This window comes from Chamaea fasciata, unplaced genomic scaffold, assembly GCF_029207755.1.
Source record: "Chamaea fasciata isolate MVZ Bird 193981 ecotype frontalis unplaced genomic scaffold, bChaFas1.0.hap1 SCAF_1, whole genome shotgun sequence".
NCBI lineage: Eukaryota > Metazoa > Chordata > Aves > Passeriformes > Sylviidae > Chamaea > Chamaea fasciata.
The window spans coordinates 62,078,184-62,101,600 of NW_027094086.1; the positions used below are offsets into that span (position 1 = coordinate 62,078,184).

The following is a 23,417-nucleotide window of genomic DNA, read 5'->3' on the forward strand; positions in this document are numbered from 1 at the left end:
GATGGAGTTCACTAATTGCTATGTTCTCAATTTTTTTTTTTTCCTGAAAAGCAAAGGTATTCAAACGTATTCAGATCAAGACATTCACCCTGGCCACTGCTCAATTGCAAATTCTCATGCTTTCCATGACAATAATTTTAGGACATCACATACGGTAGTATTAAATAGATCCCGACGTCAGAGACTTAATTTGAGCATGATTCCTGATCAGGAGCTGGCTTCACAGGTGATGGAAACAGCCCAGGAACGGGGAACAGCGACACGATCCCTGATACGCAGCCCTCCCGCAGCTCTGGTGGAATCCACTTGGTGAAGGGTCCAGAGGGTAAATCCTACGGGGAGCGGCTGAGGGAGCTGGGGGTCTTTAGCCTGTAGAAAAGGAGGCTCAGGGGGGACCCTAATGCTCTCTATAACTCCCTGAAAAGAGGCTGTAGCCAGGTGGGGGTCGCTTTCTTTTCCCAGGCACCCCGCGACAGCATGAGTATACAGCCTTAAGCTGCGCCAGGGGACATTTAGGCTGGACGTTAGGAGAAACCAGCAAACGGAAACGTTTTAAACTTTTTAAATCCTTGAGGTCTCGGCAAGCACCGCAATAAAGCTAAAAAATTTCACTTCCCACCGAAAATCCCCACAGGAGCGCGCGCGCCCCGCCCCCTGGGGCCCCGCCCCGCGCGGGGTCGTTGCCATGGTAGCCGCGCGGGGTCGCGCACGCGGCAGCGGCGGCGGAGATGGCGGCGCCCGTGTCGCTCTGTCACATCGCCTGCTGCGCCAACCGGGCGGGCGGCGGCGTCGTGGCCTGGGGCCGCGGTGGCCTCCTCGCCTTCGGCAGCTGCCACGACGTCGTCCTCTACGACCCGGCGGTGAGCCGATGCGCTCTGGGGCGGGGTTGGGAGCGGGATCGGGACCGGGACCGGGACCCGGACCAGTCCCTCATGCTCGGTGCTGTCTGTCTGTCTGTCCCGCAGGTGAGGCGGGCGGTCGCCGCCCTCCGAGGCCACGCCGGCAGGGTGAACTGTGTGCGCTGGGTCCGCCGGCGGGACCGCGGTGAGTAGCGCGGCCTTGCACCCCCTGTCTCCTCGGGGTGCGGCGCCGCGGTGGGGCCGGGGCCGGTTCTCTCGGGCCGAGGGCTCTGCTGCCCTTGCCGGGGAGAGGAGCGGGCGAGGCTCGGCATCAGCGGGGCTGAGCTGGACACTCAAGGAAATAGGGGACTGCGACGCTTGCAGTGCATCCTTTCGCCTTAAGGCCAGCTTCCCAGTAGGGATTTTCACAGAATCATTTAGTTTGGAAAATATCTCTGAGGTCATCGAGTTCAATTTACAATCCAACACCACCGTGTCAACTAGACCATGGCACTGAGTGCCGCGTCCCGTCTTTCCTTAAACACCTACAGAGTCAGTGACTCCACCACCTCCCTGGCAGCCCATTCCAGTGCCTAAGCGCCCTTGCTGTGAAGACATTTTTTTTGATGTCCAGCTTAAATCTCCCCTGGCGCACATTAAGACTATGTTCTCTCATCCTGTCACTTGCTGCGTGGGAGAGGAGACCGACCCCCACCTGGCCACTCCCTCCTTTCAGGTGGTTGTAGAGAACATAAGGTCTGCCGTGAGCGTCCTTTTCTCCAGGCAAAACACCCCCAGCTCCCTCAGCCGCTCCTCATAAGATGTGTGCTGCAGACCATTGTCAGCTCTGTTGCCCATCTCTGGACCTGCTCCAGCATATCAGTGCCCTTCCTGAACTGAGGGGCTCAGAACTGGACGCAGTACTCGAGGTCTGGCCTCATTTTAACAGATGGGTCTACAGGAATGTGACCTGCCAAACCCCGGTGAGCTGCCTGGTGAGTGAGGGGTTCTCTGCTCTCAGCCCCACAGCCAAGGGCACCCTAAGAAGGTGTTTGCCTGGGGCTGCCACAGCTCATACAGGTCGGTGGCTTGTGCTGCTTGTTCTGCTACCAGTCTGTTTTGTAATGTTTGGAGTTTTGCCTGTTTTGACTTTGCAAACTGATTTGCAATGCCTTTGCAGCAATCTCTGAGTATAAAGCTCTGAAGTTGCGTAGAGGTTTTGTGCTTGAAAAAAAAAAAAATCTTTAGAGATAGATAGAAAATTTTGAGACATTTATGAGGCTTTTGCTAGATAGTAATTCCAGGATTTAACATTGCTTGGGCCAGGCTTTTCTTAGGCAAATATTCTTGCTCTCAGGTGTTTATGGAAACTCACTGAAAAAGAGAAATGCAACTGTTGATTAAACTGTTAATGTAATGTGCTGCTTCCTTTTTTTGAGAAGCATTGAGGTGCAAGCATTAGTTTTTAATAGTGATACAAACTGCAATTCTTTCAGTGGGTTGCACTAAAACATATTGTTCTTAAAAATGATTAAAATAAGTTATTTTCAGGGAACTTGGGAAATAAATTTTCTTGTGAAGCTTTGAATTCTGTTTGTTTGGAATTCTCTTGCTTTATTTTCCTGTCTTCCAAAAAGACCAAACAAAACCCCAAAAAATTAATTTACACTGTTGGATTTGAGAGTCTTTTGGAAAGGTATTTTTACCACTTTCATACAGAACTTTAAATAGTCCTTCTCTTTAAGTTTTCTTAGGGAGTATCTTTGCTCCTAACCTGTTCTGCACAGTGCAATTCCCATTAACCATACTTTATTTTGGTGGAAGCTTTGGTCACCAGTGATACTTTGTGAGTAGTAACCAGCAGAACTGCTTAGGTTGCTGTTACAAACTTAAGTGTACACTGAACTAACCAAACATATTTTTTTAGCTTCTGAAACAGAGTTAATTTCTGGTGGATCTGATAAACAACTTATTCTTTGGGAATGGAAAGATACAGTAACATGGAATAATAATCAGGTAAGCAGGAATAACCTTTTTTCTAATCTCCCTCTGCACTATATCACAAATTATCTGTTTTGTCTGTATTTCTGGTTCATACTATTTGTTTCACTTTGACTATTTTTGGTTTTTATTTTTAATTGAACCCAGTGTGTACGTCCTTGAAATTGCTGGTACTCTGTCTTGCTATGTTTTACTATAAATGTTGTTTCTTCTTTTCTGTGGTTCATCTTTTTCAAATCAGGATTGGTAGAGAAATTAACTAACCTGTCAGTCATTGACTGGATTTGTTTAGGTGTCTGCAAGACCCTGTTTGTCTGTTCTTGACTCACCAGCTTTCTGATCTCACATGGCAGTTTTCTTTAAACCACCTTCAAACCTTCAAACAGTAAGGCTCATTCTGAGCTGGCATTTTCTGTGCCCTTCTTCCTTGTTTCCTTATATCCATTTCTAGTGTTTTGTGGTCAATCTGTGCAAAAGTGTGGGGTTTGTGTATAGATAGTCTTACCAGAATGATATACAAGTTGGAGTAGATGTTTAACAAAGATGAAAATAAAAAAATCTATGCAACAATTGGCTTTTGTCAGAGAAATGGAGAAAGGTAAGGAGACCTTACTTGCTAATTTATTATTTGAACTGTAAAATGTAAGACAAAAGATTCAGTGTTGTGTGAAAGACCCTTCAGAATGATGTGAAATTTTGATGAAAAAGCCACTTTCTTATCTGGCTTTCAAAATCTTGCATATTAGGCACTGCATTTGAATGGTTGTGTACGTAACCCATTTCATCATCTGTCTCAAAGTAGGTTATTAGATGTGGCATTTTAAAATGCATGAGAATGCATAGTAGGGGGAAATGAACCTGCTTTGATGGGGCAAAGTTCTCAGAAAGAAGTTATTTCTGATCCTGATCCATTTCTGTTCATGCATTTATTTAAGTTATAGATTTTTTTAATAAACTTTTTCTGCTGATGTGGTGCACAGCCCTATGGCAATAATTTCAGAAGAATGTGGTTAAATGTGCACATTTCAATGGCAGTTCTAGACCAGTGTAAATTCTTAAAACAAACTTCTGTATTGAACCAATCAAAAATTCTTACTGGGACCTACCAGGCTGTATTTTGGGAAGAGATGTTAACTCTGTCTATGATAACATTTGGATAAATGCTGGGTGACTTCTGGTTGCACAATTAAAAGCTTGTCATTGCGATCTTTGTGTTTATGAGGAACAGATTGCAAATTGAATCACCTGTATTCATTGTCTAAATTTGGCGGTTTTGTTTTTCATGTTGGCATTTTAAAGGAGTAAAAAGCTGGTTTGGTTTGTGAGAACACTCTAAACATTGCTGCTAGAGCTGCTGTAACTGCTGCTTATTCCATTGTGTTCTCTGCTCTGTCTCCTTCACTAAGGTTCTCCAAATTTTTGTGGCATGTTCCTTAGGGTGAGGGACAAGAGAAGGAGAAAAAGGAAGGAAAACTGCTCTTCCTAACTTCTGTACTGTTTCCAACTTCCCTCAAGGAAGGGTGAGGTTTGTATAGTGTACAGAGGAACATTTAATTCTGTTTAGCTTTGAGCAAAATCCTACCAAGTTAATATTCACTGCTGCTGTATCCCTTCTGTGGGTTTCCTGGAATGTGCTTTAGCTTAAACATAGCTTGGCAGACACTCTGTCATTGCAGGTATAGAACTCATTTTCGTTATTGGGGTTTTTTTTCTAAAATGGCTTTAAAAATTCTCTCCTGTAAGTTACTGGAATTTAAGACTCTGTAAAATTTTCTTATGTGTTCAGCCTGTGAAGAGCATTCCTCTCAAAGGCCACACAGAAGCTGTTTTTGCTGTGGATGCTGTCTACCAGTCAGATGAACCTGATTTAAATCTGCTAATAGCTTCTGCAGCCTCTGACTCTACTGTGAGAATCTGGTCTCGGTGTGGTGCAGAAGGTAACATTTTTTAATGTTAGAGATAACATAGTGGCTGAATAAGAATGATGAATGCTTACCCATTAGGTATTAAATACTAACATCTTGTAATGCAACTACATTGATTTCTCTTCAGACTGCCGTACATCAAAGCACTGTATTACTCTTTGAAAGCCTCAGGTCAGATTTGTTCTGCAGAATGATTTTTCCTTATATTTCATCAGGGATGTGTGGCCTGAATTTACTTTTTTTTAAAAAATACGTATTCAGATTATGATAATCTGAACAATTGTTTTGCTCTGTAATGTGGAGGCAGACTAGCTGTATGCATTTGTGAAGTAAAATTATGTAGTAAAATGATTAATGCTGGCATTAGAAAGGTGAGATTTAACTGCTCACTTGTTTTTTCCTATTGGCTTGAAGTTTGGGATAATGGGATCTTGACCTTCTGTTGAACGAGGCCCTTGCATGGAAATATGGGAAAACAGCATTCTAAAATAAGTAAGAAGTAAATTGGGTAGATAATGGAGATTTAAGGTGTTATTTGCTGGTTGAGTTATAGTGACTGCATTTCTTCAGCTACTTTCTTCCTTCTCTGGTGTATTTGAAGATTTCATGTTGCCTTGCCTACATGAGAGAGGTGGGAGTGCCAATCTACAGTCCCATGTTCCAGAAGGCATTTTTGGTGCTCCCAAAGAACCCCATGAAGTCCCATCTTTTCCATTTTGTCTTAATGGTGTGGGTTACAGTGATAGAGGGACTAATTCTTCCACTTTTCCTGCTATCCTCTTGTTTATTTTGATCTGGATGGCTTACTAGTTTAACTATTTCCAGGATCCTCAGGGATGTTTACAGGTTTTTCCTCATCTCTCTCCTGCTGTTGTAGCAAATGGATTCAGTTTTATCTTCTGTGTTGGGAATGCAGTTGCCACAGGATGTATTTTGTAATATTTATTGCTTCTGGTATGTTACCACACTAAAGCTGTACAGATTTAATACTCAGTGTTATCTTCTAACTCAAATAACTGGATAAATTTTTATGGCCACACAGAAGATGATATTGTTGTTTAGGCTTCTGAAAAAAAAGTAGATTTTTTTCAGCTTCTTAAAATAAAAATGGGTGGGAAATTTTAACCATATAATATAGAAGGGAATGACAGTAATAGTTACAGTGAATGAGATAAACACTGTCTGTTCCTGTTTTTCAGCTAAATGCATTGAAATTCTGCAGTTTGGAAATGGATTTGTTATGGATGTCCGCTTATCCTTCTTGCCTGGCAGTGATGGTAAGTAAAGCTGCACATCTTAAATATCAATGCAGGAAGAAAAATCTAAGAAATCCCCCAAACACATTTTCATTTGACTGACTCCAGACCTGTGTGCCACAGTTTTTGTTTTCTATGAAATCTGCCTAAGCTGATTCTTGTATCTAAAGATTTTCTCTGAACTCTTCTTAGTAATTAAAAACACAGACTGATTCCAGTGTCTTCAAAATGGCACTCGGAGTTATTTAGTTGAACTCTTGAGATGGAAAGCTTTAAAATGGGATAACAATGCCATAAATGAATGGGATAGGATGATGCTGTTAGTTCCACCTCCTCCTGGTGCTGCTGCATATGTTTGTTCTCGTTGTTTGAAATGAAGGGCGAGATTCAGAAAAAATCTGAAGGCCTGCATTGAAAACTGTAGGTTCCTAAGCAGTGTTTATCACTTTTTCAGGCTTAAATGTGAAAAAATTGAGAGGCTGAACTACTTTAACCTGACTGTTCAGTGTGGTTTATGTAGGTTTGTATTAACAGAAGTGTTAGATTTTGCAGGCTGCCACAGACACAATCTTTTTGTGCAAATAGGTAGAAGCTTTTTTTTTTTTAAATAAAGAAGATGTATCCTCAAGCCAGATGTTGAATTAAGTTTGTGTTTAAGTATCAGAGTCTTTCACCTGGATCGAGGCCTGCCAGGCTCCCAACTGAAAAAGTGCTAAATTTTCTTACTGTATCTGGAATTTTCAGCTCTTTGCCGCATGCATTCCACACTGATGTGTTGTTTTGATTATATGCTTACAAGCATACTTTATTCTTTGGCTTTGATAATTCTGGGAGCTATGAAAGCTCTATCAAAATATGTTGTCCCATTTGGAAATGCCAGTGTCTGTTTTCAGAGCATGTCTGATACCAAAAGCAGCATCTGCACCACTAAAGAACATTTACATCTCTTTCTCACTTTTCCTGTAAATACACTAACCTGTGCTTGTTGAGATAAAGTTAAAAGGCTTGAGGTTAAATTAAAATTATTACTGCAAATGTGAATATTCTTTAGAAGTGAAGTGCCTATGGTGTCTATGAGTATAACATTCATATTGCAAAACAATAGATTATACCATCATTTTTGATGCTGTACAGGTAGGAAATTCTCACTGTAACACACTAGAGCTTCTGTTCAGTGTTGAAATCATGTTATATATAAGAGAAGTAACCATACATTCTGAAAACACTATAAATTAAAATTAGCATATTAGTTCTTAAAACTAAATGTTTCTGAAAGTCAAATTGCATGAAGTGTTTGAAGTTTCTCTGAATGGTGGAATAGCAAGGGATTTGGTTTTCCAGAGTCCCCAAAATCAATGTTGCTTAAAGTTACGTTGAGAGCAGGACAGTCCTTTATTATGAACTCTTCCCATCCCCAGTGAGATTAGTTATCCAAAGCAATGCAGTGCTCATAAGCTGAAAAAGAGTTCTTTATTTTTCTTAAGAACTGAAATTATTTTCAATTTGTATAATATCAATCTGCAAAACAAATTTCATTTTGTATTGAATTAAAAAAAATTACTAGACATTTGCTTTTTTTTTGTTCCAGTTCCAGTATGAATGGGCTCTGCTGCTAAAATTGCCAAGAAACAGTTTAGATTTTGAACCATAAATGTATAGAAATGTTTCCTGTAGAAATCTGTAAAGGGGCTTTTAATAAAGCATAGCCAGTGTTTTCTTCCTGAACATGACATGGTAGTCCATATAGCTGAGGAGTATGTGAATTCTGAAATCTAAATAAAGTAGCTTAAAATATATTATTTAAAATATCACTGCTGATCATTTGTCAGAAACATTAATCTCTAATGGCAATTTGGAATTTTAATGATCTTCAGGGAAAAATGATCCATGATAAATTTAGGAGTTGCTCAGAAATCTTTACGAAGGCTGAGTTATCAGCTGCACAGAGATTCAAGGAAGCTTTTCTCTTGAGAACAATCTGCATTTCTTAAGTCAGGAACTAAGTACAGAATTACTTTTCTGAAAATGATAAACTACATTTCCCGAAGCATTTACAGTAACCTCTAATTTCACCGAGAAAAGAAATTTGAGGCTTGCATTGAAAATTGATTCATATGCTTTAACTTTCAGAAGACATTCCTGGTGCCTAGGATTTTAACTGATTGTCCTTGAAAATAAATTATTTTAAAAAAAAGTAAAATTCAGCCACTTTGGTCAAGAAGTCAAATAGGGAAAACTGATAGAAAGCTGCTCATAAAAGCCTGAGCAGTTGTTTGAGCTGAAATGCAGCTTAAACACTTTTCTGGCAGCCTATTTGTTAAGGAGTTTCTGTACATTTGCTGTTTAGCCTTGAAGAAGAGCTTTGTGCAGCTTTGGTTGGTTGCTTGCTTTTTGTCTTGCATTGTCTGCACAAACTCTGCTTCTAAAATGCTGGCAATAGGATTTAATATTTTACAAGTCTTGATGAGCTATTTGGCATATAATCTGATTCTTCCTACCACCTGGATAATTGTCATGATTGGCCTTTGACAGTATATAATTGTCTCCTCAGAACTGAATTGCATGGTGAAAAAATAAGAACGAGTGAATTTGGAAAAGCTTTGATTATCCAACTTACTTTTCTTATTTCCTCTGCAGGAATTTTTTCTTAATCAGATCCAAATTCTAATACCCCAAAGCATTTATTTGCACAACTACATACTAGTTGTTTTTTACCAGATATATATTTCTTGATAGAACTTTTTGACTGAAAGTATTTGCATTTGTTTACAACAGCAACTAAAACAAAATCCTCTCTTTGGTTTTCTTAGTTAAAGTTTCGTTCCACTGAGTAAATATGTAGTTAGAATAATGGCCCATACAATGGGTTTCTCAGGAAAGGATGATATTGTCTTCAAGAACATCCATTTTATTGTATTTTATGGAAGAAAACGTCACTCCTGTCCAGTTTCTGTGGACCTGATGACGAGGTCTTCATTCAAAGCAGCTCATCACCTTCAATCCAAAGAAGGTTTATTTTAGGCCTCTTAGAGGTTGGAGAGAAGAAGCAAGTGATGGAACTGTGAGAATGTGGAATGTGACTGAGAAGTGCAAGAGGAGCAGTGGATAACTAGGCACAGATTTGGTACAAGCAGAAAGAAGAAATTAATCGAGAGGATAAACATATTATGAATATTCAAGTTGATTTTTGATCTAGCCATAGTAAAGAGAAAATTAACTGTATGAAGGGATGTTGAGGCTTTTTTTTTTAAGTAGTTGATTTTAGTGAAATTTAGTATCTTGTTTTCTATCCAGACTTGAGAAATGCAATTGTCTAGCCCTTAACTTATAACTTATTTCCTCATAGTTTTATTCTAAATTTATTTGCTTTTACTGTTTCAGTCCCTAGCAGTAACACTTCTTCCTTATGATTTAAAAAAGAAAAGTGGAATAAACATTAACTATTTTTCCTCATCATCTTCTGTTGGAGAGAGGAACTAATACACTGCCTAACTTCTCTTTTTTAACCTCAGGCATAACTTTTTCTGGATTGATTCAATAGACTTAGAAGGCTTGTGCACTTTTTAGGTTAGCCAGTGCAAGTCAACTACTACTCAAGACTACTCAAGTTTTGAGTGAAAAATGTTTCATTGCTTTCATATTCTTGTGTACATGTAGTGGTGATCTGTCTTCCATTTTTAGTCTTTTTATTTGCTGTATAATAATTATGCTAACTCCATCTAAACCTATCTTAGTTGATTTAGGAACTTGAATTGCCTTAGTTCTGAGTCATTTTGTTTTGTTTCTTCCTTCTTCTGTATTTAGAACAAATGCCTGTTGATATCAATAAAATATAATTAAAAATTCTTAGCATCTTAAATATTTACAGCTATTATTTGCATGTCAAAATAACTTTTGAGTTCTGTGTTCTTAATGTACCAATTTATTAGGCAGCTAATGTAGAAAACATTAAAAGAGTGGTATCACACGTGCTTGTCTCTTACTATTATATTTCAATATATTTCTGGATTGATTTTTACATTATTTGTATTTTTTCATATTGTAGAATATTAGATCTTATAAAAAATGAAAACCTTCTTTTCCTTTCTAGTACCAATACTGGCTTGTGGTGGTGATGACTGCAAAATAAGTTTATTTATACAGCAGAATGGTCAGGTAATTACAATTTTTGTCTCTTGCTCAGAGCATTACTGAGTACTTCTGCTGCTTTTGAAATGTGCTGTTGATGTTTTTCAACTTCTTCAGTTAAGTCCTTTCTGTCTCTACATAGCCATTGCATGCAACAACTTTTTTTCAAATAGTTCTTCCATTTTTCTGGGCAATGATGAGTTGCGCATACAGAATACTGAAGTTGTCAGTGCATGAAAATGTTAGTTTTTCTTGATTTTTTTCCCCCTGTGTGAAGATAGCCTGTTTCTATTCCTACTGATACAAAATAGCTGCGACTGTCCTTCTTTGTTAAGTATCCAGGCATTGAGTTGTTCATATGGAAATGATGTTACTTTCATTCTATAAATTCTTATAATAAAACTGTTAGGACTTCTATCTTGAGGAATTTTATGTTTGTTGCTGAGTATACCCTTTATGCTTGACTGCTTTTGAACATCAAAAAAAAAAAGTATTTTTAGGAGTATCTGATCTTATGAAAGCACACATTTTTCATGTGTTGTTTGGAAGCTGGCAATTTTTAGTTTTTCATGCAGATAAATATTCCTTTTCAGCAGTAGAAAAACATTATGTCCTCTCTTGCATCTGTTCAGAAGTTTTGTTAGATTCTAAAGCATGTGTTGAATGTTGGACTGTTTTCCAGAACAGAATTCAGTATCACTTCTTTCTTTCTCTCACTCCCTTAAAAAAAACTCTTCAAACCACAAATGCTCTCCCAATGCACCAGTGAAGCTGCCATTTAGAACCTCCCTTTGAAACTGGCATATGTAGAACCACTTAGTCTGCTGCATTTGCTCAGATACACTCCCTTTAAGGATTAAAGAATAGATACTCCTTTTTTCTTTTTTGTTTTGAGTGAGATAAAAGCTACTTTATAGATAATTTTGCCAGTTTGTGCTGCCATGTATAGTAATAAGATTTTTTTGGTTGCTGTTGTCAGTAAAGAAAGTACTTCATCCCCATTTTCTATGTTTAATGATTTCTTGACCACTCAGTAGAAAGAAAGAGTGCTTGGTTAGATTTTTGTTTTTCTTTTTTCCTGTGTAGCTTGTGAGTTAAGTCGTTTTAATGAATTCTCTGGGAATTAGCAATGGCAGAATGTCACTACTGATTCTCAGTGTGTTAAAGAAAGACATTTATCTCAGGGACTGTGCAGTTGGTTTTTCTCATTCAGAGTTTGAAACTTGTTTTCATGATTCAGGTTAACAGATTACATACAGTTTGACTGCCAAAAATGTTCAGAGATACATAACTTATTTTGCCCATTGTTGGCCAAACTTTCCAGTATATTGTTATTGTTAGTCTGTAATTTTAAAAGGCAGTCTGTGGAGGGTAAAGGAAAGTAACTTTAATAAACAAATTCCCTCTTAAGCTTCGTAAGCAAGTTTGTGCTGTCTTTTTTTGGAGGTAGGAAACTTTATTTATACAAGGGTTGAGCAATTTTGTTTTGCGTATGTTATTTTTCACACTTTGAATTTCAGAAAGTATTTTCACCAGCTGTTGTGGCAGAGTTGGCATTCAGAATATCTCTTAAATGAGGTGGAACTTCTTGTTGGTGTCTATCTTAACATTCCAGAAAATCTCTTTTAGCGAAGTGGGCTGTGGAGGGCTCAATGAAAAGAGCCTGTGTTGTGCTTTACAACTATTAACAGAATTAAAACATCCTTGCAAGCCTTCTGACATGAATTCCTCCCTAGCTGCTAAATCTCGTTCATCAGGTTTCCTCAGATCTACTGGCACCTTTTTTATGGTTTCTTAGTAGAATTAAAGGTACTTGAAGGAATTGTTACTATAGCCTTGCCATTTTTTACTGGAACTGGGCATGGGAGAGTGATCAGAATCTTAGCTCCTGTATCATTCCCTTACTGGTAAGGGTCTGTAGCTCTGTTCAGTTAATTCAGTGACTCTTGTAAAGCACTTCCTTTAGGTAACATCCTCAGAAAGGTGGTTATGAATGTGAGTATGAATCCAGCGGTGGAACATGCATTCATCGGAGGGCATTCTAATGAAACTTAAAGGGCACTGTTAGACTCTGAGGGATGATGAGGCATCTTTACTTAGCTAATTCGGGCTACCTTTTGGTAAACTCATTAATTTCACAGTCAAAATGTATTTATTCATTAAAAACTGGTTGGTTTTTAAAATTGAGTGGGCACACTTTACATCTTTTGAGACTCCCTACCCATAGATCCCTTACTGTGTTAAACAGTAGAGAGAAAATTTGCTCTTTGCTTTTCTGACTTGTTGGAAGAGGGAATTGATTTATAAAAGTATGCAGGGAAAAAATCTTTCAGAAACCATAATATGTCTTCCTGCTTGAGATATAACATCTGCAGATGGAGGGCAAGTAAGTAAACCAGCAGATTAAATTGGAGTTTTAAACCAAAGCATTTCTATTTGAGCTTTCTTTTTCTGAGAAGATGGTGTTCTGTGTGTTCTGGGTTCCACCCAAATAGTTTGGCCTGGCTGAGATGTGGCATTAGGGGGATGAGTCAAAGATAATTCAGGCCCTTTCTAATCTGTTGATATTAACAGCTGCAATGAGGAGGAGTATCACATCTAGTGTTTGCTGGAGAAAAATGAGAAGACTTGGACCACTATTGCCAAATTTACCAAACTGCTGCTAGCCTGGTCCTGGTCCTGGTCCAAAGTGTGGGCAGGGTTAGTTGTGCAGAGTGTGCTGGGCATGTCCACATCTTCATTAGTTGTGCTAGCTACAGAACAGCTTTATTCTTTGCTTAAAAGGAAAGAGACCAGATTGCTGCTAAGCAACAATGTTCAGAGATCAGGTAAGAGGCATGGGAAAGCCTGTGAAGTAGAGTCAGACCAGGAGGTTTTGTTTAACTGTTGTAACTTCTTATGTATCCAGTGAGGACCAAGTGGAAACTGAAACAGAGAAGAAATATGAGAGTATAAAAACAAAATCTGTAAAAAAGAGAGAATGACAGCTCAAAATACGTGTATATAACCTAGATAATAATAGAAACTTTGAATCACCTGAAAATAATGACCATGTGCCTCTGCATGAACCTTTATATTGATTCAATTTTAGAACTCAATACATCTGAAGAAACTGAATATAGGATGTCAAGAGACATAAACTTAAAAAAAGGGCTAAAACAATACTAAGAATCCTAGTGTAGCAACATACACTACTCCTTGCTCAGTTTCAGTTGACAGTTTTTATTTTTATGGCAAACAGTATCTTGAAAACTTAGACTGAATCACAGAATCTTAGAGTATCTCAAGTTTGAGGTGACCCATAAGGATTGCTGGGTCTGACTCCTTGCTCCTCACAGACCACCTAAAACTAAATCATATGACTAAGAATGTTGTGTTCCTCATGCTTTGTGGCATCATCCTTCTGTATATGGTAATAGCCCTTGTGTTCCCCTCTGTTTTCCAGCCACTGTACTGACACTGCTCAGATGGGTGCAGAGTGGAGTATGATGTTACAGGGGTGAGAAAGCAGCATGAGTTTCTCATTTAAGGGACTGGATGCATTTACAGAGGTTTGGGATATCTCTCCTCAGCAGTGAGGCCTCATACACCATCTGGTGCTGGTGTTGTGAGTGAATATGAGGTAATTAAATTCAGCAGCCTCTACCTTAAATCTTGTGAATAGTTCAGTGCGACTATTCAATGTAAGCATATACAAATAAAAATTAGTACAGACTTCTATCTGACTGGTTAAGTATGCTTGTTCTGCAGTACAGAAGAACTGCATGTTTGACTTAAAGCTGAGTAATGCATAAACAGCTGTTTGAGAAATAACTTAGAAATCTGTGGTGGTATTAATAATCTCAAAGTAATTAGTTTTACTCTTTTAAGGGAAAACAAATGGCTGCTTTTCTCAATAGATCTCTTTGATGTAAGATGAGGAGGGTAATTAAAAAAAACCTCACACCACAACACCTTAAAAAGGAAAAATTATTATATGTGTGTTTAGATTAATATTAGGGTCAAGTTTCAGGAGATATACACACTGTTCAGTGTAAAAGGAACCATGAAAGAGAAGGATGTTAGCAGCAGTTCAGCCTGAAACAATCTATCAGTTAGAAATAAATTTACCAACTAACCTTGATGACTGTAAAATACAGAGCATTTTGTCAAAGATCACATAAATGAGTAAATAAATGTGTTTTATCTATTACCTGAAATATCAATTGCCTAAGATTTTTTTTTTTTTAATGTATTGCCAGAAGCATGTAGTTTTCAGAAAAATCTTTAGGTTGCTGTATCATCTCACTTTCTGGACTGTTCCTTCCTGCCTTTACACACAACCTGATGGGTGTTTAACATAAACATCTGTCTGGAATGCCCCATCTGGAAGTGCCAGTGGTTGCAGAGGTGACCAGCCAAATGAGGCTTAGGTGGCTGTGAGAACACATTCTTAAGACCTAAACTTTCTCATTTGGAAGTATCTGATCGGCTTGATCTGATCATGTTTCCTGTTCTGGTTATGTATCTCATATATAGATGGTTCTGTGGGCATGTAGTTACAGGAGAAGGGGCAATGGCTTCAAACTGAAAGAGGGTAGGTTTAAAGTAGATATTAGGAAGAAATTCTTTACTGTGAGAGTGGTGAGGCACTGGAACAAGTTTCCCAGAGAAGCTGTGGGTGCCCCATCCCTGGAGAGGCTTGAGGCCAGGTTGGATGAGGCTTTGAGCAGCCTGGTCTGGTGGAAAGTGTTCCTGCTCATGGCTGGAGAGGGTGGATCTAGATGATCTTTAATATTCTTTCCAGACTAAATCACTTCATAATTGTGACTGCAGATATATGATGAGGAGAGGCAGAGTAATATTGTTTGATGGGAAGGTGGTTTTGGCAAATATCAGAGATGTTGGATCAAAGAGAGAGGCACCAATTTCTGAGTACAGATTTTTTTCATATGCATACAATTTTTTTTTTCCCTTGTCATGGATTGGAAGAGAGACCTCAGTTGCAGACTTGTGCTGATAGCAGAGGCTGTCATTTAGTCATAGCTCTAGGCCTAGGTAGAGATTTAGTAGAATATAATAGAAATAATGTGATAAGTTATTCATACTAAACTACACTAGTGTTTTAACTATAACAGCTTTTTAATTCAACTTGTAATAAAAAAATGTGATGGAAGTAGGGCTGTTTCTGGGCAAAGAAAAGCAGAAATGGGTTAAATGATAAGTAAGGAGTAAATAGTGGTACTTGAATCAAAATAAAATGGTAATATTACATATGTTATAAATGAAAATAAATTACTAGTGGAAGTTCTTAAAAGGAAATCCAGACTGTGTTTGCATTCTGGTGTTCCTGAGCCCATGTTCATGCTGAGTTTTCCATCAGCAGTTCTTGATGTTCTTGCTTAGAAATTTTGTCAATGAATTTAAGAAACTTAGAGAATATTTCCAGTACCATAACTGATTCTTATTCATCATATTCTATTACAAATTTATTCTTGAAATAATTTCAAAGCATTTACTCTTCTTTTAATACTTGATTTTACTTGTTCATTTTCTTCATCATCTGCCGTTGCATCCACTTCACAGAAATACAAGATATTACTTGTCACGTAAAACCTGCATTATGTTATTCTTTGTGTACCACAGTAAGCCTGAGAAACTTTAAAAAAAATACAAATGTACAACAGAAAGACTGTAGCCTCTTGAAAGTGTGCACCTTAAATTCACATCCTTTCCTGCTCATAAATGGGAAATGCCATAATGTTACATGTGTTTATCCAATGGTGGCAAAACCAAAAAGGCTCATCTCGAATCTCTTGTAGGATTGTAAAGTACAATCCTCAGTAGTGGCTTATTTTTTTTCCCTGTTTCAAATAATAGATGCTATAAATACAAAAGACTTGAAAAAATAAAGCTTATTGCTGATATGTGCATGGTAATTAGGTGCATTTTTGTGATGTAACACGAGTTTTTATTCAGTTTCAGAAAACGTTAGTACTCCCTGGCCATGAAGATTGGATAAGAGGCGTTGAGTGGGCAGTCTGTGGTCAGTATGAAAGATGAATAAAGTGGAATAGTGGTTTAATAGCAGTACTAGTGTTTTACCCCTCCAACAGATGACCTTGATGCACTGCAGCACCTAAGCTCTTGTTGTTGTGATGTTTGTTTTCCTGAGATGGTTGTAGTTAATGTTAAAAATCAAGATGAAACTTTGTATCCTTCTAAAACATTTTTCTTGCTTGTTTCAGGTATGTTTACCTTACTGATACTTAAATGCAAACAAATTGGGGTTTTAGCAACTTGTCCTTTTCAATATACAAATGTTTGTATCTGAGTGAGGAAGAGTTGGCTGCTTTTTCGAAGTGGGGAGAGTAGGGGAAAATAGCATGTTTATCTCCTTTTTTCCCTGCTTCCCCCACTGCTTTTTTTTTTTTTGTTTTAAATTGGGAAATTAACAGGAGAATCTTTTCAGACATTAACTAATGGAATAGTTACTGCAATGGCGCAAAAAAAAAAAAAAAAAAAAGGAATTGGAGGATGCTATAGGCCTGGAGAAAGAAAAAGAGGAAAGGAGATTTTGACAAGTATTGAGACTGATGGAATTCCAAAAGCAAAGGCCAGAAATAGTAGGAAACTATATGTATAACATTTACAATGCTTGCCATATCTTCCACATTTTACAAGCAGGGACATGTTTGTAGTGTGTTATATAATAGTAGAGAATTTGAGTGGGAAAGTGAATTGATGTTGAAATAAATGAGTGGACTTGTTTATGATACTGTGTACAATAGGAAAAATGGGGATAATGCTGTTAGGTGCTTGTATGGAAAAATGGTAGGTTAGTCACGGCAGTGATTGCAATGAAAATGAGGCTCAGATTTTTTTTTCTTCTTTTTCTGAAAACAAATAGGTGAAGACCTTTTCTTAGCAAGCTGTGCTCAGGACTGTTTGATAAGAATTTGGAAAGTATGTACGAAATTAAAGCAACTTCCAGAAACTGAAGATGATTCCATAAAACTGAAAGAGAATGTTTTTACTGTTAAAGGTAGGTAACAGCTCTAAAATTCTCTGGCACAGCTTTTCATTTGTGTCCCTTTTCATGCTTCTGGGGAAGCTTACAAGGTGGCTACCGCCTCGTTTGGTTTGTTTCATGTTGACTGCATTATTTTTAGCTGTTAAAAAAAGAAGAATTACTTTTTTAAAGCCAAAAATTAATGATGTATTACAAGACATGGTAAAGCAGTGAGGGAGCTTAATACCAACATGGATTGTTATTCTTATGCATATTCCAAATACAGTATGTAGCACGCATACTTGTCTGTGGGAGGGAAGCTGTTGTGTAGTTGTTCAGTGTAATAGCTGATCTTTCTTTTACTTTTTGAATTCAATGAATTAAGAGGTGCTGCTATTACTTAAAGATTAGAAACATACAGATAAGTGTGTGCAGGCTTACTTTATGGTCATTTAACAAGCTGTTTAAGCACGGTAACATCAGATGCTTGCATTGCTGATTGTAGGGTACATTGTAGGGTAAATTGTTTGGCAACCTAGTTAATATAATGAAGTGTATATGATGTTATGTGTAAAAAAAAAAAGTGCTCATGATGCTTCCTGCAAATCCTGATTCATTGTTTGAAGTATCTTAATGCTTGTGTTTTCAGTCATTTAGAGATGCAAATATGTGTAAGAGTGCCATATAGTGCCAATTTAGAACATTTGTTTCAACACTGCTTGAGAGTTCTGCAGGATTTCTGAGAGACCCCTCTGAGGCAATACACTGATCAGTGACCATCAATCTGGTACTCAGGGCTTGTGCCGAAGCAGGATTTCAAGGAGCTGTTCAGTGTCAGGAAGGTTTTGAGATATTGGTAAATGTTGAAAGCAGTTGATTATTTTCACTAAAGATATCAGAAATGACCTGCTCTTTCTTGGCTTTTAGAAAGAAATATGCTTTTCTCTGATTTGTGTAGATGCTGATACATCATATGCAGTTTCTTTGGAGTCTGTGTTGGCTGGTCATGAAAACTGGGTGTATGCAGTTCACTGGCAACCTTCATTTTCCAAAGGTAAAAAGATATCAAACATTTATCAGCGAGGTTAAGTGTCTTATACATAGAGTACAGCCACGTGTCTTTGTACTGTGTTTGCAGATTCACTTGTTTCTGTAGATGATGGCAGTCTTTAAATTCTGCAAATAATGTTTTATGAGTAAACAGATGTTGCCTTGTACTCACATTTTCTTTAAGGAATGAAATTTAATAACAGCGATATAAAGACTTCATTGTAATTGATTTGTTGGTTATGGCGTACAAATTAGTTTAATTAATCAGTACAAATTAATAGCTCTAATGGGTTACCTTGATACATTTATTTGAATTGTCTGTTCTTCAGAGGGTAAGCATTACCTCAAGAGCTCTCCTTTCTTTTTAGTGGTGTTCATTCCTGTATATCAGTTTTCTTGACCATTTAAGGCATTAGTGCAGACTCCCATTGAAAGAGTGTTATTTATAGTTTAATTCTGCATTTTGCTCTGGTATTTATCTTTCTTTTGAAATGCTTAAATTCTGACAGCCTTGTTTGCAGTACTGATTTGCTCTTATGTGTCTACCTGGCATATAAGGGAAGGAGATTCTTGATTTGACATTGCACAATCAGAACACCCTTGCATATTTGTATTGGCAAAGGTGTCTTTTTTCTGATGTATTTTAGAGTTACTGATGGCAGGTGACTTCAGCAGTACAAAGGACAGCTTTGCTGGTGTATATACAACACTTGAACAGCAGAGTGCCATTAGAATGTCAAAACACATGTAGTCAAAGACACAGGACTTACTTTAAAAATATTGATTTAGTTATCTGGTCCTTAAACTTTTCTCTTTTTTTCTAAATTAGACACCAGTAAAAGATTTAGCCTTTTAGAACAAGGTTTGGGCACAATGTAGGCTTGCCAGCTTTGCAATGCAATCTGAAAACTATCCTGTTAGACCATGAAGTTTTCCAGGTGCTTCTGCATATGTTAAGCTGCTTGTGCTCTGTGGCCTGCCCAGTGCTGGGTTCCCCAAAATAAATTTTCACTAGAGGCAAACTGATCTGAGAGACATATTCTCAGTGCAGAAGGTAAGGTGAGAATCTGTTGCTAGCATATCACCTCGTGAGATGCCTGCCAATATCTCTATTATCAAGAAGAGTTCCTCAATGGTTTTCCTACAGGTTTCACATCTAGTGATGAATCAGCTCCCTCATTCCCATTCTGTTTTGGGTTTTTTTCTGAAGTGTTTCACTGCATTCTGGGGAGCAGTCCTGAGTTACTGTATGTACTACAGGGTGCTAGAGTCTGCTGAAGTCAGCAGCAAACGTAGCAATTTGGGAAAAAAAACCCAAACAGTGAATACTGGGCAATTATTTTAAACTGTAAATCTCTCAGTAAAACCTTACTTAAGGAATGGAACTGAGAATGCTGTGCATTATTCTCTTTGTGAAACTCTAGGTTTTCCTCCACATTATATTAAATTCAGTATAAATCTGGAGTGAGAAAACTGTGGAATATAGTTGTTCTCATGTACATGTTTTACTTTTTCTTTGGCTGGTTATGGCTGAGAATATAATACCTCTTAAAGCCTGGCAACAATGTAGAGCTTGTAAATTTGGGATATAAAAACTGCATTGCTTGTCTCTGATGCTGAACAATTTTTTAAATGTGTTTGTATTTTAGTATCACCTAATTTCTTTAGAAAGTATGCTCCTAGATTGTAGGGTAATAATTTTGCTTGTACTGTAGATGGCAGCATGCAACAACCAATGAGGATATTATCTGCATCAATGGACAAAACTGTGATCATCTGGGAACCTGATAAAGAATCTGGAGTCTGGCTAGAACAGGCAAGTGTCAGTCTTACTCACAATATGTTCTGTATTCAAGTTGTGTTTCCAACAGCATGCGTGTACTGTAGGGAACAAAAACTCTGTAAAATAGTGGCAGAGAAAGGCAAAGTGTTTTTTTGCAAAAATACTCATTCCGATGCTCTGTTACAAGTAAAACTGTATTAAAAAAAAGATACAATATTATCTTTATTGCTTGTCTTTTTTCTTATTACTATGGAGTTAATAAGGGGTGTTTGTGCTCAACACATGCTGTGCACTCATGGTAAGAGGAAGAAGAAACCCTCTTGAACTATTTGCAGTTCATCCTTGTGGGAATGTGACCTAAGCAGTTACTACGAAGCAGCTGACACGCAATTCGCAAGCCTGGTTCTACCCACAGTCACTTGATCGTTGGCTGTGTCATTAGGTTTTTCTTCCATTTGAACTGAATACTCATGTGTCACTCAAGTAGTGTTCTGAAAACTGTTCAGATGTGGATGATCCTAAATAAACAAGTAGTACAACCAGATTTCTCTAGTGCTTTGATTCATGTCTTTTCAGCTGACCTGCTTTTCCCAATTGCAGTCGTTCAGTTGAAGTTGTTTTTGTGTTGGATTATGCCCAAGCCATTATTTGTGATCTTTCCTGTCACAAATAAAGTTCCAATCATCTCATGGGTGAAAAAGAGGGAATTGCAGTAGGGTTTTTAATTTTCCCACTGTTTCATTGAAAAGTTCTGATGCCTTTGTGCTTGAAGTAGAAATTAGTTCATAAAAGGGCAATCACATAGAGATGCCATTGGATGTCCCTAGGTGTAACACGTAGTTGTATCTAAATTCACAAGCATCTAAAAATGGTTGTGCAGTAAAGCTTGTTGCAAGTTGTGATTCTTTAATTTAACATTCTCTTTGCATTGGTTTGACCACGAATGTGCAGCTTCAAGTTCAGATCAGACATTTTAACAGCAAAAAATCTGTTTTGCATCAAGAGAGGGAAATCTGAGTTGAAAGCCTGCAGGGAGGAAGGGCACAAGGGGAACATCCCAATTTCTCTCTTTCATCATGATATGATGAACACGATGTCTTCAGAAATTCATTCCCCTGCTCAGAGGTGAGACTAGAATTCTGCCTCTAGCATGGAGGCACCAAAGTCACTTCAGTATGAGTGGGGTTTTTTTTGAAGGAATGCTAATAAAATGGAACTACTAGTGGAGTGCCATTTAAAATGGGACACTGGTTCATGTAGTTTTGTTCTTAAAAGAGGCTATATAAGAATGGGGGAATTGAAAGCTTGAAATAAAATGCTATCTTATGTTTTGAATAAAATTTAAAAATGTAACTATTAATCTTTTAATAAAATTTAAGAAGTGGAAGGGCACTACAGCAACTGTAAGGCCTGTGTCTATGCATGTGTACATATGTGAGAAGCCATAAGAGAAGCACAAAACAGAGGCCAGAAGGAGTGTGGATCTAATTGCAGGTGTTCATGAGGAAACAGAGAAGTGAAAATATGCTAGGGAATCTTGGAAATTAAGTAGGAAAAAAAATGTACTTGGGAACTACTTTTTCTTTGGATCATTTTTCTGTATTGTCCAACAGAACAGTAGAGCCAGGCAACAGATGATAAGGAACTGCTGTATCCAACCAGCTGGACTGAAACACAGAACATCTGGGTTTCCATCTCATCTAATGTAGTGTTTTCTTTCCCTTGAGGGATCCTATCTTGAGATGTCTGTGAAGGGAGGCTCCATTCAGTTGGCATGCAGCTTTAATTCCCGTGACATTTCAGTGCTTAACTTTGCAATTAAAATATTCTTCGAATGTGTTTGTGTGTGTAAGGTGAACTCTTGTCTATTGGTAGTTTTTCATCTCATGAAGTAAGAATGACTTTGTAGGCCACTTTCATGGATATTTTACTTCTGTTCATTAATTTAGGTGCGGGTAGGTGAAGTGGGTGGCAATACTCTTGGATTTTTTGACTGCCAGTTTAGCCCAGATGGTTCGATGATCATTGCTCATGCCTTCCATGGAGCATTACACCTTTGGAAACAGGCTACAGTTAATGAGGTACGTTGGTTTTTTTGTTAGTAGTATTACTTAAAAGAATTGTGCTTTTAAGTCATTTGAGGTAAATTTCTGTTATCAATAGAGAAGTGTAACAGTATAACTTAAAATTAGTGATTGAAATAGTCCTTTTCTGAATATAGTACTCTGTAGGAGTCTAACTCCTGCACAGAAGGGAGGTTGCCAGGCTCTCAACCCTGTTTCTTACCTGTGGGGATCATGATATCAGTTGAATAGACTGAACTCCTTTGTAGTTGTGCTTTGTTCACAGCTGAACGAATAACACAAGTTTCTTTCAGATGGGAGCAATACATCAGTATTTGTGTCTCTTCTGCCTCTCTTGAATTCTAATAATATGCTGTTTACAAATGTCTTTTTCTTACTTTCTTAGTAAGCACATTTCCACTTTTACTTTGCTTAGAATGTGCCAATCAGTCAATGAAAAACTCCTTACTTCTTTGTGGAACTCTTTTAATAGAAAGAATGGACTCCAGAAGTTGTGATTTCAGGACATTTTAACAGTGTAGAGGATGTAAAGTGGGATCCAGAAGGGGAGTTTATCATCAGTGTGGGCTCTGATCAAACTACGAGGCTCTTTGCTCCATGGAAAAGGAAGGAAGAGACAGAGGTATGATCTTCAAATATTTTGTCAGTGTGGTTAAGGGGGCTTGGTTGGTCCTGAGTTTGGAACGAGTTGTCTGAATAGAACGCAAACCTTAAAAGTTCCCCAAGCAATGATCTGTTGAAAACCACTTGGTTTGGTAATTGAGTGTGTGCTGTTTTCACTTTAAAAATATTAGTGGCAGAGTTTTTGCAGTCACACAGTATGATTGCAGTTCAATCCTGAGTCCATGTCCAGATTACCTTCAGTTAGTGTTCTCCCAGTCTCGGAAAACAGGCTCTGCAGTAATTCAGAAGGAGGAATACATGACTGGTATTAATAACCACCTATTGCAGTGTTTAACAATTGGCTACACTGCTGCAGGTAATCATAAAGAAACACAACTTTGCTCGTGCTTTTTTACACGGACATTATCTAAGCAAAGTTCTCACTGTATTTTTTGGCATCAATTTGTTAATGACTCTGTTTTACTAGAATGACTATCTGAACTATGAGTGCAACTGGTACCTGCCCTGTTTTAACCCCCAGCCAGCAACTAAGGACCACACAGCTGCTTGCTCACTCCTCCTGCATTGAGTTGGGGGGAAGTCTGTTTAGGAATGCAGAAGTTCCTGTTCCTTGTTTCTCATGCATTTTCCTCTTCTACAAACACAACCTTTTCTGGCAGAACAGTACCAATTTTCCATTCAGGAAGCTGGCAGAAACTGGACTATCTGTAGTCATATAAGGCCCTGTGCCATTGAT

At 38.1% G+C, this 23,417-nt stretch overlaps 1 protein-coding gene across 3 annotated transcripts in view; it reads left to right on the plus strand.

Annotated features, from left to right (window-relative positions):
* The first annotated feature begins 713 nt into the window (after window positions 1-713).
* Window positions 714-23,417, plus strand: part of ELP2 (elongator acetyltransferase complex subunit 2) — a 38,788-nt gene continuing 16,084 nt past the window's right edge. For 2 of the 3 annotated variants that reach the window (XM_066184943.1, XM_066184944.1), the window contains exons 1-11: window positions 1,647-1,834; window positions 2,767-2,855; window positions 4,627-4,777; window positions 5,965-6,042; window positions 10,112-10,176; window positions 16,108-16,174; window positions 17,039-17,173; window positions 18,099-18,194; window positions 19,906-20,006; window positions 21,923-22,054; window positions 22,530-22,679. In XM_066184943.1, coding sequence (XP_066041040.1) covers window positions 1,789-1,834; window positions 2,767-2,855; window positions 4,627-4,777; window positions 5,965-6,042; window positions 10,112-10,176; window positions 16,108-16,174; window positions 17,039-17,173; window positions 18,099-18,194; window positions 19,906-20,006; window positions 21,923-22,054; window positions 22,530-22,679 — 1,110 coding nt within the window. In that variant the 5' untranslated portion in view covers window positions 1,647-1,788. Of the gene's footprint in view, window positions 861-965; window positions 1,045-1,646; window positions 1,835-2,766; window positions 2,856-4,626; window positions 4,778-5,964; window positions 6,043-10,111; window positions 10,177-16,107; window positions 16,175-17,038; window positions 17,174-18,098; window positions 18,195-19,905; window positions 20,007-21,922; window positions 22,055-22,529; window positions 22,680-23,417 lie in introns of those variants that run through there. The other variant, XM_066184949.1, reaches the window with a different exon arrangement.